At 41.3% G+C, this 19,581-nt stretch overlaps 1 protein-coding gene across 5 annotated transcripts in view; it reads left to right on the forward strand.

Annotated features, from left to right (window-relative positions):
• TAOK3 (TAO kinase 3) overlaps positions 1–19,581 on the forward strand; it is a 108,439-nt gene that overhangs the window by 44,464 nt on the left and 44,394 nt on the right. For 4 of the 5 annotated variants that reach the window (XM_014963936.1, XM_014963974.1, XM_014963947.1 and 1 more), the window contains exons 2-7: positions 7,340–7,438; positions 8,650–8,860; positions 13,676–13,747; positions 15,019–15,120; positions 15,589–15,634; positions 16,666–16,762. In XM_014963936.1, coding sequence (XP_014819422.1) covers positions 8,741–8,860; positions 13,676–13,747; positions 15,019–15,120; positions 15,589–15,634; positions 16,666–16,762 — 437 coding nt within the window. In that variant the 5' untranslated portion in view covers positions 7,340–7,438; positions 8,650–8,740. Of the gene's footprint in view, positions 1–7,339; positions 7,439–8,646; positions 8,861–13,675; positions 13,748–15,018; positions 15,121–15,588; positions 15,635–16,665; positions 16,763–19,581 lie in introns of all 5 variants that reach the window. The other variant, XM_014963964.1, reaches the window with a different exon arrangement.

Here is a 19,581-nt window from a genome sequence, read left to right on the forward strand (position 1 = left end):
TACTGTAGAGAAAAATTAGATACCCTTCTTAAACTGGATTTATTACTTCAAAGGGCTGCCCAGTGCTCAAAACTAGGTGTGAGATTAAGGTCTCAATTGACCTAAATGACCGTATTGGAAGTCTGTTAGGTGTTTGCCTGTTTCAGCCTGTGGATGGAAATGTAAAAAGCAAAAGCTAAAACCAAGCGTATTATTTCACAGGTTTTAAAATTGCCTGTAGAGAGCTTAATGAGGCAAATTACAGTAGGACCAATTGTGCTGGTCTTTATGGAAATGTTTGTTCAGTTGTGAGCTTTGGATCAGTTGCAGGGAGAGAAGATGGCACTTTGGAAGAGGGTGTTGCCTTCAGAGAAGCTATTACCTCTGGTTTCTGCTGACCTGTGACACTGCTTGTGCCCAGAAAGGATGGTTAAACTCACTGGGGTGTCAGAATTTGGGTAATCAATGGCTGCAGCTGCCTATGGAATGTGCTGCTGGTGTGTTTGTCGTGTGGTCACTGGGTTCCTGTGTGCTGTGTTTCCCCCCACAACACAATTCTGAGTAATGTTACTTTTTGGGAAAATAGAGGATCAGTTTAGTTTTTACTTTGTATATCATGCTTTTCTTTACTGTGTTCATATACAAGAACATAAGTGAATTTTTTTTTTTTTTTAGGATGATGGTTACTATCTGGCTGCAGGTCAAGATGGATCAGTGCTGGAGGTGCCACTAGTTCCTCAGTTCAGTTCATCGTTCTGCAATTACAGAAACTTCACCCATCAGCCAGCAGGTCTTTTTGGAGAGCAAGAAGATGAACAACCTACAGAAGTTTTTTGATGCATTTGCGTTCTGCCATGTCTTATATCCCAAAGCTTCCTGCAGTAGCTGGTGTGTCTGTGCCAGGGGGAATTCCAGGGAAGGGGACTGGTACAGCTCCCTTTGGAAGGCTGGCATGTTTCTTGACTTCATACTTTTCTCATTTATTGTCTTATTCTTGATTCATAAACAGTAGTTATAGAGGAGTTGCAAATCAAACCATGTTTCCTTTGAAACTAGTGCTCCTAATCAGGAAAAATTTGCTTCAATGAAGGTATGTATCTACAATAAGACCTGCAAGTTATTAGTTAAATTTCCTATCCCAGGGCCACGGTGCACAGAGATCACCTTAGCTAAGTTCTGATTCAGGGTTTTTTATTAGCATGAGTAATCTTATTAACTCTCAATGACCAGGTGCACGTGTGAGCACTGGAGAAGACTGAACCCAAGCATGTCTGTGTCAGGATGAGGTTTGAAGTGGATTGCTGAGCTGAATATTGGCAAAGAAAAACACTTGAAGTTCTTTTTAGAAGCTGTAGGTAGTGACGAGCTGTGATTGCGTCCAACCATTGTGCAAACGTTAATAAAAACGGTGTGTGTGATTGACTTGAATGTTCTGGGAAGTTATTTATTTGAAAAGCAGAGCGAAAAAGGGAGTATTTGAGGAACTGGTGTCTGAGTCTCTGCTGCTACCTATGACAAGGCACATCTTGTGCTTATGCTCTGGTTATGATATCCAGCTTTCCTTCAGACTGTGTCCTGATTCCCTAACCCTCTGCCACATGTCCTCAGGAACCTCTGTTCTGGTACCTACAGAGCGTTTTCGAAGGCTCAAAAATATTTTTTTTTTTTGCTGCTGTAGGTCGCTGGGTACTTTCCATTTCTCTTAGGTACAAATTGGATTGTTTTGCCGCTTAGAAATTTGCAGAAAGGACATGAGAGGACTTGCTGCTTCTAGCCCAAAGTGAAATCTTTTCTGAGTAGCTTGGGATCAGTGATTAATTTAGGCAAACAAAGGCTGTAGTACAGTTGCTTTTTGTATACGCTGTCAGCAAACTTGTAAGTAGCTTGAATTTATATACCAGATATGTGTATCCGACTGTTTTAAGCATTAAAATAAACAAAGTGCTAATATAGCAGGAAAAAGCACGTCTGTTGCTTTCAGTTACATAATGTTAGCTGGAAAAGCAATCTTAACAATCAATTTTGAGCTGAAAAGCTCAAAACACAGAGGTTAGGAGTATTTCTCAAAAAAGCCAAAGCCCCAGCTTCTTTGGAGTAATGGACAGATCATCCTGGAATGTGGTCTGCCTGTGAGTCAAGGAGCTGCAGAAGTGTTTGTGTATGGCCTTGCTGGCTGAAGGGAAGAAAAAAAGGTCCTACTTCTTAAAAACAAACAAAAAACCACAAAATCAAACAAACAAAACGATATAAGTTTGTGTGAGGACAGCAGTGGAACTTGAGCATGTGCCTACTTTGAGCTCAAAAGGTTTGTTATTTGGAAGAGTTTTTATCAGCTGAATTTATCTGAGAATTTTCTTCTTAATAATGTCTTCCAGAATTTTGGAGAGATCTTTTTTTTAAGATACTGAAATGAAGATGGGGAACTCTGTGTTTGCCGTTCCTGGAAAAAGAATTGTGGTGTAAAATTATTCCCCCCCAAATAAATTCATCTAAAAATGAATGCGTGAGCCATGTCACGTCACTCCTATGAGTGGAATCTGCTGCTGTTCCACCCTGTTTCCTGTAGTTTGTTTTTCTGCTTGAAGTGGAAAACTTTGTCCTTGTTTTGGGAAGGACCGTGGTGTAGTTGGGAACTAAAATTAAGTTTATATATTTCTGCACACATTTGAAAGGGGCCTATAGCGTTGTGAGATGTGGTTGAAGCTGCGTTTTACAAGGCACGTGCTTGTGCTTTATTGGAGTGTTGAAAATGAGATGGTTGTAGGGTGATGGATGGGAGTGAAGGATGCAGGGCCATTTAGTGAACCTGACAAAGAAAAAAAGTGAATATCTGAACTCTTCTGGTACCGTGCTCTGTAAAGGCTTCTCGTTAGCAAATACAGAATTTGAGTGCACAAGTGTAAGTCATCTTACTCATGGATATAGTTTTTAGATCCATGGAATGTTTGGAAATGTGGGTAATTTAACTCTTCTTAATGGCACTTCCAGTTGTATTTTGTTGCTTCCTTTATAATTCAGGTCAAGGTCTCTTCTGCTGTTGTGTGCTCCTAGAGGCCATAAATGGTAGCAAGAGAATTTTTTTTGGCAAAAACATGTAGCGAAAGCAGTAATGAATGCTTTTTAAATGTGAGGCTTGGTTATGATTGAAGACATTTTGCTTTTCTTTATGCTGTTGGGGGAAAAAAAGCTTGCTATAGTGATGAGACTTGTTAGAGCATTACCCAGGGCTCAGTCTGTGAGTCACTAGTTCATCATTCCTCCTTCGCAGGCAGTGGCGTGCTGCTATCTGCCTCCTGCCCTGGCTCTTTCCATGCTCTCTACCATCATCTCATCAACTCCAGGATGAGACCTGCTCTCCTCTTGCCCCAGCCACACAAAGCACCAGGTTATTGTTCCATTTAGCGTAAGTGAGGAGTAAAGACTCTTTGCTAAGGCGGCAATGGGCCAGAACAACAGCAATAACTACCCGCTCCATCCAGAGGGGTTCACTGGATTGCATTCCTGAGCTCCCTTGTTTGACGGGTGGAGCTCCCGTGTTTGGACAGGCTGGAGAGTGGGGCAGGGAGGAACCTGATGAAATTCAACAAGGGCAAGTGTAGGTGCTGCTCCTGGGGAGGAGTAACCCCCTGCACCAGGACAGGTTGGGGGCTGACCTGCTGGAGAGCAGCTCTGAGGAAAAAGACTTGAGAGTCCTGGTGGACAACAGGATGACCATGAGCCAGCAATGGGCCCTTGTGGCCAAGAAGGCCAATGGCATTGGGTGTATCAAGAAGAGTGTGACCAGCAGGTCAAGGGAGGTCATCCTGCCCCTCTGCTCTGCCCTCGTGAGGCCCCATCTGGAGCACTGGGACCAGTTCTGGGCTCCCCAGTTCAAGAAGGACAGCGAACTGCTGGAGAGGGTACAGCAGAGGGCTACAAAGATGATGTGGGGGCTGGAACATCCCTCTCACGAGGAAAGGCTGAGGGACTTGGGTCTTTTTAGTCTGGAGAGGAGAAGACTGAGGGGGGATCTGATCAAAACTTTTAAATACTTCAAGGGTGGGTGTCAGAAGGATGGGGCCAGTCTTTTTCTGGTGGCGCCCAGTGAGAGGACAAGAGGAAACGGCACAAACTGGAACATAAGTTCCATCTAAACATGAGGAGGAACTTCTTCACTTTGAGGGTGGCAGAGCCCTGGAAGAGGCTGCCCAGAGAGGTGGTGGAGTCCCTTCTCTGGAGACACTCAAAACCCGTCTGGACATGTTCCTGTGCAACCTGCTCTGGGTGGACCAGCTTTGGCAGGGGGGTTGGACTAGATGATCTGCAGAGGTCCCTTCCAACCCCGTGTGATTCTGTGAGAGGTGGGAGAAGAGGAGGAGGAGTGCAGCAGATTACTCCAAGCAGAACTGCTTCATTGGTTTAAGGACCTAATTGCCTTGCACTGTAGCTTTCAAATGCAGTTCTTCAGCTTTTCCTTCTCACTTGGACACTTCTGTGCTGGGCAGGCCATGGGTTGCCTGGCACATTTCCAATAAATAGCAGAATTTTAAACTAGTGATTTTTGCTTTCCTCTGCCCATGACAATACTGGGAGACAGAGATTGCCATATAGATACGTCTAGTGTAGCACTGGTTTCCCAATTGTAGCTGGAATAGTCATAAGCCTTTAAAAAAAAACAAACCTATTTTCTGGGTTTTATAGTATGTTCTGTAATTTTCATTAGAGATTATTTTTTTCATAGAGAATCTTTCCAGTATTTTTCTTAGCATCATTTCTGATACTGAATTCATTCTCAAGAATTCACCCCATCTTCCGAACACCTTACAGAGTTTCAGAAATGGGGCACAAGCACTTTGTCCTCCAAGGCAAGGGTTTTTGCTAGTAACTCTTGATTGAGAGTGTTAATTTCTAGGTAGGCAGTTTTGAAGCATCTCTGAATGGCCTTATCTGAAAAGCTGCTGATCTCTCAAGCTCTGAAAACCTTGAGTCACTTGTCATTTCCGTTAAGTCACCGCCGGTGTGATTAATGCTGTTTTCATTTGAGGTCTTCAGAACAGGCAGAGTCTTCAATGCTGCTGTAGGTCTGCTTTTTGAATGAAATCAGGCTTCTGGTAGAAAAATGTTTCTTGATGGGTTAATTCAGCAGTTTAGTAACTATCTTCAATGCTGCCGTAGGTCTGCTTTTCGAATGAAATCAGGCTTCTAGTAGAAAATGTTCCTTGATGGGTTAATTCAGCAGTTTAGTAACTGAAGGAACTTGCTCTGATTGTCCGTACCTTGAACTTGAGTTTTTCTAGTGATGTTCAACTCCCGCAGTTCTCTGCCATTGTTTAAACTGTCTTTATTTCAGTCTTCCTGTGTCAAGAAGAGAGCTGTAGTAATAAGAATTTGTGACCTGCCAGTGTACCTCCAAGGGGTGTGATTTGTATCTTTTCTGCCCTTCACTGCCCTGTGCCCAGATCTTGTGCTGAAAAGTGGCCACGTGAAGGATTCCTGGTGTTTGCTGAAGGAACTTGCTCAGATTGTCCGTACCTTGAACTTGAGTTTTTCTAGTGATGTTCAACTCCCGCAGTTCTCTGCCATTGTTTAAACTGTCTTTATTTCAGTCTTCCTGTGTCAAGAAGAGAGCTGTAGTAATAAGAATTTGTGACCTGCCAGTGTACCTCCAAGGGGTGTGATTTGTATCTTTTCTGCCCTTCACTGCCCTGTGCCCAGATCTTGTGCTGAAAAGTGGCCACGTGAAGGATTCCTGGTGTTTGTCCAGAGGCCACACAAGCTCGAGGGGATGATATGGAGGAGATGGTGGTGATATTCAAATCTGCAGGACTCCTGTTACTCTTCATACACTTCCCATCCTGAATTTTTCTGATAATCATTACTGACTAATAATAGTCTCGTTGGAAAGATTTACTTATTGTACAGCCTCATTATATACATCTGTCCCAACTGGAGAATGACATTATTACTTAGGGCTTAACTTTGAGTATTGATATTTAGTTTCTCATTTTAAATACAAATTTATCCTTGAATACTAGAGCTGCGCAGACTTCATGGCAGAGATGTTCATTTGACTAGAGATGGATAAATTGTTTTCTTCGTCAGTTTGTTTTTATTGTTCTAAAGCCAAATGGATTTTTTCACTTGGCTGAAGAACACCAGACCTGAAATACTGCATTCTTTGCCCCTGTCTGCAGGCACGGAGTAAATATAGCACCTTTGGGCGAGGCCAATCAGCTGAGAGTGAATAATCATTTCATTCATCTGGCTTTTGTCATTAGTTTATACTTGAGATATTTTATTTATTTTTTTTTTAAACTAAACATTGCAGATCATTTTTTCTGGAGCTGTTCAAATAGCTTTTTAACAGCTTAATAGTATTTCCCTGTGTGTGAACAGTAGAGAAGAATTTCATTTTTTTGGTAATGTTAGCTACCAGCAGGAAAACTTCGAATAGTAGAGAAGAATTTTTTGGTAATGTTAGCTACCAGCAGGAAAACTTTTTGCTCGTGGTTTTTTATTTTTTGGTAATAAATGAGAAGATGAGTTAGCCTGTTTGATGTTTTTTGTTTTTTGTTTTGCTAATAAATGAGAAGATGAGTTAGCCTGTTTGTCGTTAATTCAGATGTTGGCAATATAACTGTTGCAGTATGCTTTACTTGGGAGGTGTTTTTCCTGTGGATGTTGCTACGTGATAACCTTTTCTGTGAGGGCAAGATGATGCCAAGCCCTCAATGTGTTTGACTCCACTGGAAAGGTGACTGAGGCCATCTGGGCTGTTCTTGATGGGTTAATTTGATACTTTAGTAACTGAAAGAACTTGCTCAAATTGACCATACTTTGAACTTGAGTGCTCAGAGAGTTGCATCCTTACCTGTGAGCAATCCAGACCCAATTTCAGCTGATGGGTTTAACTGGTTGCCATCCTTTTTCATCTTTTCATTGCTCATTCTCTCCCTGATGAAACCCAACAATGTTTGACTTACTAATGCCTGGGACTTTCTTTCAACTCTTGCATGGCATCATGTGTAATGTACTGAGCTAAAGGATAGACTCAGCTTTGTGAGCTTGGTCTTTTTTTAGAGGCAATCTAAAAAGTGTAGTCTGAGAGCAAACTCACGCGCCTCCGAAGAGTCTTTATAAAAGTCAAAGAACTTGACATTTCACCTCTTTTCCTGGTTTCCCATCTTACAATGCTGTGTAACAAGCCTGAGGGTTATAGAACCTGGGAAGTACATATCTTCACCTGAAGAGCCATCATTCACACCCACTGCACTTTTGTTGTGATAGTGGGTGGTCTTTTCTGGATGTAGTGGTTTTGTGTATATTTCGAATAAGGCATAAAATACTTTTCCTAAATACTGATATTTGTTTTCTTTTGCAGACTAAGAGAGCGCCTGGAGTCTGGGGGGCCGAGAGCACAGGACGATGCTGCTGAAAGGAATCTGAGCCACAGAGCATGCTTCGTGCCACAGTGACCCAGGTACGCTCCAGGACAGGACTTCCTGCACCTCTAATGAACCTCTAAGTTTGGGCTGCTTGCTCCAAAACTTACCATCTTGAGCCAAGGAGACTGTCTCAGCCCCAGACCAAAATTCTGCTCTGCTTTCATCATTCCATCTGGATAGCACGTGCAGTCTGAAACCTTCTAAAGCCTTTTATGTGTCTTTCAGTTTTAATTTTACCTGATTGCTAAATTTCAGCTGGTCTCTCTTTAGCTGTTACACTGGTTTATATCATTTACTGTGTTTTCAGAAGTCTGTTATGCATAGAGAAGATAGAGCCTCAATAACTGAGGTGCCAAACTATGTATCTGGAAGTAGTTTTGAGACTTGCTCCAGATTGTTGTTGGAAACTCCTCCGGTTGACTCACCTGCAGATAATCTGCTGGGTTTCAGAAGTCAGAGGCAGTGGGGTAAAGGCATCTGTCATTGCTTTGTGCACCAGTGTCTAATGAGCCAGTGCAGATTTTTCAGAATGCTTTGATAGGAAACGTGAAACTTTCTGATGCTTTTTTTTTTTCCCATAAATAAAATTTTTGGGATGAATATTTAAAATCTTCATTCCGGTGTGGCTCAGTTCTGTGCTGTCTAATTATATGCTTATGCTAAAGAAAGTTGTCAAGGTGGTAAAGATCTGCCTTACGTGATAGAGTCCAGGATTTTCTAATTCTGTGACCTGGGAGCCATTGTCATCCAGTAGCTGTATTATGGCACTGGATAAATAAATAAATAAATAAGAATCATATGATTATGAAGTGTTTCAGTGGAACAGAAGCTAACTTTTCTACTAGTACCAGCTGGCAAGTGGGAGTAGAGAAACAAAGCAAACAAACAGCAGAGAAAAGCAGGAGGAACAAGGGTGATAATCTAAAAACTGACACGTTTGGGGACCAGCGCGAAGAATAACAAGACTCCTATCACAGGATGTTTTGCATAGCAACAGGATTCTTGTTTCAAGTGGACTTTACTGTAACTGCAGCGTTTGCTTCCTGTATGAGATAAAGAGCTGTTATGTTCTGAATGCATTTTAATCTCTGTATCTAAATTGGACTAATAATTTAAAAGTATTAATTGAAGGAAACGATAGTGAAGTCTATTACTCCTAAAAGCGTTTCCTCTTATTTTACTGTCAGAGAAGTGAGAACAGAAACATGCCTAAAGGAAACAGATTAAAGATGAACTTTTTCAGCAGGTGCTGAACGCTGCCTTCAAACTGCTTTGTCGATGAAGGAAGAAATTGATTGGGAATTGAAAGCGCGAACTAGTTCCTAATACTGTTCAACATGCGCAAAGGGGTGCCAAAGGACCCGGAAATAGCTGACCTGTTCTACAAAGATGATCCTGAAGAAATATTTGTGGGTTTACATGAAATTGGACATGGAAGTTTTGGAGCAGTTTACTTTGTAAGTATAGTTCTCGTTCCTCCTTTTTGGAAAACGGAACCATTTTCAGTGCAGTTTTAGAGATTTTTCAGCATATGTAAAAGTGAGTGTTCTTTGAGCCCTTAGGGCTTTGTTTGTGTTTTAGCTTTCTCACAACACATCTCAAAAATAAGTGTTTCCAGAGCACTCCTGAGCTCTTTACTGTTACCTCTGTATCTATAGTAGCAGTAGACTCTAGTCTTAATAGTGCACCCGACCGTTGAGGTTAAGTATATGGTACCTTGTGCTGTCTGATGCTGAAAGTTGAACTCCAACAGTCGGAAATTAATTTGCCAAACTGGAATTTCAAGATGCTCTACTTGGTGCTCATATGTTTGTAAATCATTGCAAATTAATAGATCTAGCGAATAAATGATTCAAAGTGCATTTGGAGTTAAAAGCTACTTTGTTAATGAATTGGTATTGTGGCTGCTTGGAGAAAGATGCCATGGAAGTCGCCTCAAATTGCATTCAGGTTTTTGAATTACTTGTCTGCTGCTCTGATAATCTAAAAGTTAGAGATATTTTTGAAATATCATTTTGTCTTGCCACCCTTCTTGTCCCTACGTTCATCTTGTAACATACTGTCTTAAACAGCAAATGCTTACATGGCAAAAACAAAAAGAAAGTCCCAAGGGGAATGGGAATTCAATTGGGAAGGATGTATTGCATTAATCAATGGAGTCAAGAGAATTTAATCTGGAAAGTGAGAAGAATAGTGCTTTTACAATTAGTATTAAACACTGCCAAATCCAAAATGCTATATTTGGACATAATTATAATCCAGTTGCTGTAGTGAATTCTGTTTTAGTTTCACTGATAAAAACATCAGTCAAGTGAAAGCTGCTTGATAGCATGGCCTGCCACTCCAGAAGATCAAGCTCACTAGAACTGAGACTTCCAAATATCAGACACTGAAGTATTTAATAAGTACCCTCACACCTGTAACTCCATAACCTGGCAGTAGCTGGCATGAATTATTTGCGAGCACTTCAGTTCACTTTATAGCTGTGTACAGTGATGGAGGTGTTGGTGGAACTGTTGTTAGAACAGGAGAGGAGTCTGATGTTGTCTCTCAGATGAGCAGTGCATGTGTGTTTTGAGGGGACAACAGTATAATTCCTCAATGTATAACATGGTTGTAATGATACGGGGGGCATTCTACCATGGGGAAGGTCAGCAGCAAGACAGACGCTTCCAGATCTTGGGGTAAGTGGCAGGTTGGTGACAGTATAATGTTAAATGTACTACACACGTAAGAGGATGAGGCTGTCAAACTTACAGTATGTAAGAAGGTCAAGCATTTTGTGAGGTAGGAGTAGGGAGGTCCTACCCAGTGTATTTCAAACCCGAAGGGAAAGGATGCATGGAATGCTTTAGGATAAAGATATAGTGAAGGTGCTCTCTTTATCATTCATCTCTGGTGTTCTGCAGTGCCTAATGCTTCAAGGGGAAGAGTGTGAGTGTTGGAGGTCTAGCCTGCCAAGCAAGCTTACAGCTGAGATGTCACTAACGTGAGGTGAAAGACATGCAATTCACCGATGTTTCTCTCCCTGGATCCCTTATGTAACTGCTCTGGGCTTTAAAAACATTGGAGAGTTTAGCCAAACTTCAGCTGATGTACTTTAAGAAGGTAGAATATACTTTTAAAATGGTAAAATATATTTTAGAAAGTAGCAGCCGTGTTTTCCAAGCTTTGATGGTGATTGCAGTCATGGCTGTGGTAATATTACTGAGTAACATAGTAGTTAAATGCATCACCACTTTCTGTGATACATCCTAACTCCTTCACCACTGTTTGAAACTTAAGCTTTCCTTCCTGTTGCCTGAGTTGCTTTGGATCCAGTTCTTCAGAGCCTTTGCCTTGCCCTGCTCTGTACATAAAGCACAAGCAGGACCTCGCCTGTTCACAGTTTTTGGTGTCCATCCATTCACCTGAAGAAGGTCTCTAGCTGTGCACTACTCTGCGTGGGTCATCTTGAGAGCTTTTCCCTATCATGCAGGGGATGCTCTGCACCTTTGTTTTGGGTTTTCCCCCTTTTTTCAAAGCATTTGTAGCCTGTCTTGCCCCTAATTCTTAAGCATCTTGGAGTAAGGTAGGGGCCAAGAATAAGACCTTAGATCATGGTGGCAAGATTTCCAGGGATCCTGATGTACTTGGTATCAAAACGGGAGAATAGATTAAAAAACGTTTGAAGGAGCAGCATTTTTTAAATCATCTAAAAGAATGGGGGAGAGACCTCAGATACATAAAAAAGGGCAGGGCATAGATTGTTGTGCTGTTGCTGCATCTCTTTGACCTTTTTATTTAAATTGATACTGATACCGCTACAAACAGGAAATACGTTGATCTGTAGCTTGTCACTGTTGTTATTGTGGATTAAGATGATTATTCTGGTATTAACTTTGACTTAAGCTCAATTTTTGCAAGCTGTTTTATTTTCTGGTATACTATTGCCAAGGCTTGGCTAGATAATTTGAAATCTCTTTTCTTGCTTGAAAGAAATCATGCTTCATATATCAGAAAGCTAAGAAGAAAACATATAACTTTGCCCAAGGTTTTAAAGCTGAAGTTGATGCTAACTTGATTTGAAATCAACCAAGTTGATTTTGCACTTGACTTCAGAAGAATAGTTTTCATCAAAACTACCGTACTTATATCCATGTTTGAAATACAGCAAAGTGATAAAGCAGATGAGGGCAGTGGGAAGGAGGTTTTGCAAGCAAAACGTGCTTGTTTTCTGCCAAGATCTACAAGTATGGCTAAAACCACTTCAGCGAGTGGGTATTTCTCTCAAGTGTGCTCGTGCAGCCCTTTAAGATGTTCAGGCAGGAGGATCCCAAGAGCTTGGTGCAGGAAGAACTTCACCCACAGCTGTGAGCACACGACAACGTGTTATTGGGCAAAAAACCATGGCTGAAATGAGAGATACCATATTCGCATGAAGATACTTGGAATTAATCTAACAGCCAGAAATAGTGGGAAATTTCTTTACAACACCAGCACTAATTCATCTCTTTGAGTAAAATACTCGTGATCTTTTCTGTGCTGAATCAGAAGGATGAGTGGTTAGGAAGGGTTTGGCCTTATCCAAAAGTCATTTGTTTTTGGCTTTCTTGAACGTGTTGGAGGAGGAGTGTGTGCTGTGAAGAGTCTCAGAGTGTCAGCTTCTTTCAGTAGTTCCTGTGCTCTATTGGGTCACCCAACATTGGTTTTCCTTGAAGTCACTGCATGAATCATGGAATGTCTTTCACTAATACATTACTTGAAAGTACAGTGCTCATCCTCCCAAGCAGCTGAAAGAAGGATTTACCACATTTAGCTTCTATTGTATTCTAAGCTTTTAACTATTGCTAATTTTTTTGTCCCCAGAACAGTTGTTAGAGGTACTGGGATTTCGGCAACTCTTTTAAGACTAAGACTTTCAAGTTTTCTGTCCTTAACATGCAGAAATGAGGCCGGTGCCAACCCAGACAAGTAGAGCTCTTTCCAAAACTGAGTTTTCAGCTTCTGGTCACCATCCCTCTGTCACACAGGCTGCAGAAAAGTAGAATTTTGCTGACTGAGTAATATTCAATGTAAAACTGAAATCCTGTGCAATGAAAGGAAGGTTTTGGTTTGTTTGTTTTTGTGTTCTGGTTTTTTTTTTTTTTTTTCAATTGAGAAATTCCAGAATAAAGCATCTTCTTGAAAATGGAAATTGAAATGGCTGTTTGAGAACATCAATGTTGTATGGGTTTTGCGGGTCAAATTACAGAGAATTTGATACACTTGTTACATTGGTTTTCCTTGAAGTCACTGCATGAATCATGGAATGTCTTTCACTAATACATTACTTGAAAGTACAGTGCTCATCCTCCCAAGCAGCTGAAAGAAGGATTTACCACATTTAGCTGCTATTGTATTCTAAGCTTTTAACTATTGCTCATTTTTTTGTCCCCAGAATCATAAACATTTGTTAGAGGTACTGGGATTTCGGCAACTCTTTTAAGACTAAGACTTTCAAGTTTTCTGTCCTTAACATGCAGAAATGAGGCCGGTGCCAACCCAGACAAGTAGAGCTCTTTCCAAAACTGAGTTATCAGCTTCTGGTCACCGTCCCTCTGTCACACAGGCTGCAGAAAAGGAGAATTTTGCTGACTGAGTAATATTCAATGTAGAACTGAAATCCTGTGCAGTGAAAGGAAGCTTTTGCTTTGTTTGGTTTTGTTGTTTGTTTTTTTTTTTTTAAACTGAAATCCTGTGCAATGAAAGGAAGGTTTTGGTTTGTTTGTTTTTGTGTTCTGGTTTTTTTTTTTTTTTTTTCAATTGAGAAATTCCAGAATAAAGCATCTTCTTGAAAATGGAAATTGAAATGGCTGTTTGAGAACATCAATGTTGTATGGGTTTTGCGGGTCAAATTACAGAGAATTTGATACACTTGTTTATTTGTTTCTTTGGAAAAATGTTTTTCCAAAGGTTTATCTGAACCTGTTTTTACTGCAATTCCAATAAAACTGTGTTTTGTGTGTTCTCAGTAGGTGCAATATTGGGCCTTTGCATATCAATAGAGGCAGCAAGTGCAGTAAGGGCCGGGGAAGGAACAGTGGGTATGGACAGACAGATGAAGTCAGGAAAAAGTGTCATTAGTAGTTTTCTGGTAAATCTTATTACGAGGACAATGTCTCTGAAGTGCAGGAGCTTGCCAGTGTGCAATGCAGGAGGAAAAAGCCTGCGTTTGCCAAAGGCACAGCTCACTCCACGGGGAGGTAGAAAAATGAAACTTTTTTCAATCTATTTCTTTCTCTCTTCTCCAGGCTACAAATTCCCACACTAATGAGGTGGTGGCAGTCAAGAAAATGTCCTATAGTGGAAAGCAAACGAATGAGGTAAGAGGAATAAAGTCAAATTCTGCATGCAGAACCTGCTGCAACCATATAATAAATCTGAACAGTGAAATTAGCTGTGTATTTCATCTGACACCAGCAGACCAGGTTTTTAATGCTGTAGTTGTTGCTCGCTTCCGTAAGAAGCGTGGAGGTTTGTGGAGGGAAAATGAATTTATGCAAATTTTGACAAATAATTCAATTGAGGGGAATGGGAATTCAGTATGCTTCTGGGGGGGGACTATTTCAGTAATAAGTGCATGAAGAGCATGACGGCTACTGGAACCATAACCACAGCTCTCTGAGGTGTCACCTGAAACGCGTAGCTGACTTGAAACGCTTTTCAGGACCTATAATCCAAAATTGTGTAGACCATCTACTCAGAATGTCGGTCTTACTTCAGTTGTTGCTTGTTAGTTGCTCCTCTTATTTCTTCACGTTATGATGCTTTGGGTTGGGTTGTTCGCTCGCATCGGTGGGTTGATGTCCAGTAAAGAACGTGTTTGTTAGGAGCAAATACAGGTGTTTAAACTCCTTTTTCCTTGCTTACCTGTTGGTCACCCACACGTGCTGTGGTCTTCCAAATGTCACTTGCATCATGCTGTGGTGCAGAAGGAAGCCAACAGCAAACTGCTACTGTCTGTGGCATGTACTGTAGGTGGTGGTGTCTCTTCTGGGGCAGGTGGGTTTGGTACTTAAGTTTGAGACCACTGGACAGTTCAATAAGAGAAACAGTAGCAATATTTTAAGTAAAATATATTGCAGATGAAATAAGGAGGAAAAAAGAGTATTGCAATCTTCGAGCTATTTAAATATGTATTGGGGAGGTCTTAATGCAATAGAGATCCAGACAGCTTCAGTTGTGTACAGTTGTGCTTTTGACTCTTACTGTCTTCACATTTTATGGTTGCTTTTCAGACTGTACTTACAGTGTGTGGCTTAAGGGATGTAGGGAATTAAGCAGATAAATGTATTTGTACCTTTTTTCTTTTTTAGAAATGGCAGGATATCATCAAAGAAGTCAAGTTTCTACAACAGCTGAAGCACCCCAACACCATAGAGTATAAGGGCTGTTTAATGCAATAGAGATCCAGACAACTTCAGTTGTGTACAGTTGTGGTTTTGACTCTTACTGTCTTCACATTTTATGGTTGCTTTTCAGACTGTACTTACAGTGTGTGGTGTATGTAGGGAATTAAGCAGATAAATGTATTTGCTTAAGGGATGTAGGGAATTAAGCAGATAAATGTATTTGTACTTTTTTTCTTTTTTAGAAATGGCAGGATATCATCAAAGAAGTCAAGTTTCTACAACAGCTGAAGCACCCCAACACCATAGAGTATAAGGGCTGTTACCTGAAAGAGCATACAGCGTGGGTGAGTGGGAGATGTGGCGTTTAGAGGGCTTCATGAACAGAAAATGTTTGGTGCTGTAATCAAATGTTCAGTACATGCAGTGTATTTACGTGCAGCCGTATTCATCCCGTGCTGCTTATAGTCCCTTTCATCTGAAGAAGCTTCCAGGTAATTTAAAGGAAATGGTTATTTAGGACACTGGAACAAATCCCTGCTTCTCCGAGGCAGGCCTCTGTGTTCCTGCAAATTAAACAATTATTATGGAACATCCTCTACAGGATCTTCCTACAAACTTCTTGGTGCCTAAATCTTTACAACAATGAAATATCTCGACATTGCTAGAATGTTCAGAGCCCTTTAATTGGTTCATGGCTTATTGTGTTTCTTGCAGCTTAGGGTTTTACTTCTATGGTTTCTCAGCCATTCCAGTAGTAACTTTGAGGGGGAGTCTCTACCTTATTATTTATACATGTTTGTTTTTTCTTGCAGTTGGTTATGGAGTACTGCTTAGGATCAGCCTCTGATTTGCTAGAGGGTAAGTTTTATGTAGTCTCTGATTCTTTATTTTTATTTTTTTTTGCTAGTGCCCCTTCTGAGTATAGCAGGGGGCTGTTTTCTCACAGATGAGTATTTTGCAGATGGTAGGGGCAGTCTGTCCATCCTGCTCCATTCTGTACCTGGTGTTCATGACACCAAGGGTGAGCTGAGACTTTCCCAGGAGGCCAGTGCTATGTATAGTTGGCATGTACGTTTATATATTGTAAAATGAAGGTATAAATCACAGAATCACAGAATGATACGGGGTTGGATGGGACCTCTGGAGATCAGCTAGTCCAACCCCCTGCCAAAGCTGGTCCACCCAGAGCAGGTTGCACAGGAACATGTCCAGATGGGTTTCGAGTGTCTCCAGAGAAGGAGACTCCACCACCTCTCTAGGCAGCCTGTTCCAGGGCTCTGCCACCCTCAAAGTGAAGAAGTTCCTCCTCGTGTTTAGATGGAACTTCTTATGTTCCAGTTAGTTGCCAGTTCCTCTTGTCCTGTCACTGGGCACCACTGGAAAAAGACTGGCCCCATCCTCCTGACACCCACCCTTTAAGTATTTATAAGTTTTGATCAGATCTTTGTATCTAAGACACGGTCCGCCAAGAGCACGTGCTGGTCATATTTAGGGATCTGTGGAATGTACTTAGGGGTGTCTTTTTGTAGCTGATGTTCCTCATTTTCCTGGATTTTGTTTGTTGAGGAAAAAAGTGGCAAGTTTTCCTTGCTGAGGACCAAATGAGTGTTTCAAATACATTTGGCAAGCTGCACTCAGACATCTCTCCTGGTGTTAACAACACCTTGGTGGCTTTAGCAAAAATGGGATGAAAAATGTGGTTTCCTATGACGTGAAGTTCATACACAGACTGTGCATGGACAAAGAGTTGCTAATGGCCATCAGGCCATAGGAAACCAGTACAATGAAGGTGATGTCCACCTCATAGCTTCCCTTTAAAAATGCTTTCTCAGGAAAAGCTCCTACTTACCATCTTATGTTTTTTCTTGATTGTTTTTTTTTTCCCCTAGTTCACAAGAAACCACTTCAGGAAGTGGAGATTGCTGCCATCACCCATGGTGCCTTGCAGGGGCTGGCCTACCTGCACTCTCACTGTAAGATTCATAGGTAAGGCCAGAGCTTGGGGCTGCTTGTGTTTCTTGCAGCTTGTTGTCTTCCATCTTCTCCTCCCTGGAGTCTGAAAATGGCTTTACTGCGTTTAACCAACTTTGGTAAAGGTTATTCTACCAAAACTTTCTCTACTGGACATGTCAGTCCTTCTAATGCCAAGGTCAATGTATAAATAGCTGTTGGCTGTGAAGGAGTGCATTTTTTTGTTGTTGTTGAAATAATTTCATGTGGCTATATCCTCTGCTGAATCTTCTTCCCTGTTAGCAATTTTTCTCTGGAGACCCTGTTAACGGAGAGTATACTTAAATGTTGGCAGTAAACACTGAGAGGAAAATATCAACGTGAATTTACCAAATAAAGTGGGGTGATAGAGGTAGCCTTCTTTTAAGACCAGGGAGTGTGAGAATTTTTTACATATGAGTAAGGAAAACTTTATGCTGTCAAAAATCAGTCAATGAAAGCATAAGTCAAGGGTAAAACCACCTTAGGAGAAATCAGAGCACACAGGCAGAGGAAGATTTTGTAACATGCTCATGGATGCAGCACGGATCTGTCTTTCATAATGTGGTATTTTTCAGGAGTTGGGATTTTTTTTTTCACTCATTTGTCAACAGTGTTGCATGTTCTCATTTTATGTTTTTTTTTGTCTAATTTTGGGTACTACTGGTATGTCAGGGACTTGTGAAATGGGTGAGCAATAGATTAGTGTAATGAGTGGGGAGTCATCAGAATGAGGCAGCTTGAGGGCTAATTTATGGGGCTGAAAGCCTCATTGTAGTCTCCTGGCAAGCTTTGCACAGAAAATTGGTGTATCTGAGGCTAAGACAGTGAGGGATTTTTACAGAGGCAAGAATTATTTGTCACTTGTTAGAATAACTATTTGGGGCATATCTACACGTGGTTATTAAGTTGTATTTAAGTAAAATATTAATTTAAACATGAATGCCAATTTATGAAATGAAAACAAGATGTTTTTTGAACAGCTCTTTGCATATATGCCCATATGCGAGCATATAAAAACCTCTTCTGAAATATTTTGTGTGCTTTCAAAGTGGATTGAATTCTTATTTAATGACTTGCTCTATGGATACTATTGAGAATGAGTTTTTCTCGATACTCATTAAGACTTTGTAACATGGTGTAAATTATTGTTTTGTAAATTCAGCAATTTCACATACTGAATGTGAGCTACTTTGTGTGAGCTTCCTCTTGGTGTGCGCATTGCATAGCAAGAACAAGGCTGGTTATTTCTTTTTCAAACCTGGAGAAAGTTATTTGCTCTTGGAAGTTACTGCTAGAAGCACTGTGCAGGTCTTTCCTATCTAGCTGGGGTTTTTTTACCAGGAAATTCTCTGCCTTATAACTTCTGAGATAGGAAGGCAAGTCTTCTCTTTCAGAAAACGACCATCAAGAGATCTCTAGTTTTCTGATAGATGTTATACCTTAAAAAGGAGAGGTGACAGAGTGCTGCTTCCTGGCTTCGTTGCTCGGCAATGAGGAGTGCTGTGCTGATGGACACAGGTACAGGGGAGCCAAACCCCCATGCTCGTGTCTGCTGGGACAGGTTCCAGTGGCATCAAGGAAAGTAAAGCAAATGCAGAGTGAAGGGACCAAAGCTGGCAGCTGGGACAGCTGTGGTTTCCCTGTCCCACCGCAAGGAAGGCACAACGAGCGTGACCTAGAATGGAGGGACACCTTGTGGAGATGCAGGACAAAGCAAGTCTCTCATCTCGCCTCCTGAGCTCCCTGAGCATCTCCGCTGCCAGTTAGTTCTAACCTCACACGCTGTGGGGTGGTAAAGGATGAGATTATTTTCTGCTTAATTGCAGGCACGAGGCAAACCTAAGTTAGCAAATCCGTTTGATACCTAACGTGGCCACTGAGTCCTTTGCTGATTGTTGTACGTTGAAGGTCACAGTGGTGATGATGGCAAAGAGAACAGCCTGGGCTGGCTCTTTTGTACTTCTGAGGTGTGTGTTCTTGCACATGTGAGACATCTTTAGCCCTTGTCCTCCAGCAGAAGTGACAGATGTGTAGCCTCAAACCTCAAAACATGAAGACACATCAGGGCGTGTTTCTGAGTAGCATGTACTAGTTTTGAAGTGATACAGTCCTGGGAATCAGGGAATAGAGGTTCTGACTCCAGCTCTGCTGCTGAAATACTGGAAGTGAATTTCTGTCTCTGTGGTTCTCTCTACCCCAGCTTTGCCTGTCCTGGGGGCTTCCCCATGGAGACCAAGGAATCTCACCAGTGTTTGTGTCACGTTAAATTTAAAGGATCTTTCAGCTTTGCCTGTGCTCTGGGTCTACAGCGATGCTGGAGTTGTATTTGATGCACAAATCATTATGCTTCAACTGTTGTACAGTAATTCAGTGTATGCTTTTCCTGTGCAGCAAATACAAGATTTGTTTCCCTTCCCATTTATCTAATTAGCTCAGTTCTTGGAATCAGAGTATGAGTGTGTTTGACAATGCACAGTAGCTTGTTTGGAGGTCTACTGCTACCGATAAGTGGCTTTGGTGCTTAAGGACTTAATAGTTGAACACCAGATAAGGAAAGCTGATATTTTCTTGATGCGTTTCTAGTATAAAAGACATGATATTTTCTGAAGAGATGGCAAAGAGACATTGCAGACCCTATGGTATATACAGCCTGGCTGATGGGGATCCCTTACACCTGCCCCATTCATGTAGAGGGTCTGGTTTTGCAAAAGCAAATAGCTTTGCCCATGTAAAGGCACCTGCAGCATATCTAGTGTGCAGTTCTCCCGTTGTTATTGAAGTGCTCAATCAGGGTTTTAAGGAACTTTCACTAT

Source organism: Calidris pugnax, unplaced genomic scaffold (assembly GCF_001431845.1).
Source record: "Calidris pugnax isolate Ruff unplaced genomic scaffold, ASM143184v1 scaffold32, whole genome shotgun sequence".
NCBI classification, from domain to species: domain Eukaryota; kingdom Metazoa; phylum Chordata; class Aves; order Charadriiformes; family Scolopacidae; genus Calidris; species Calidris pugnax.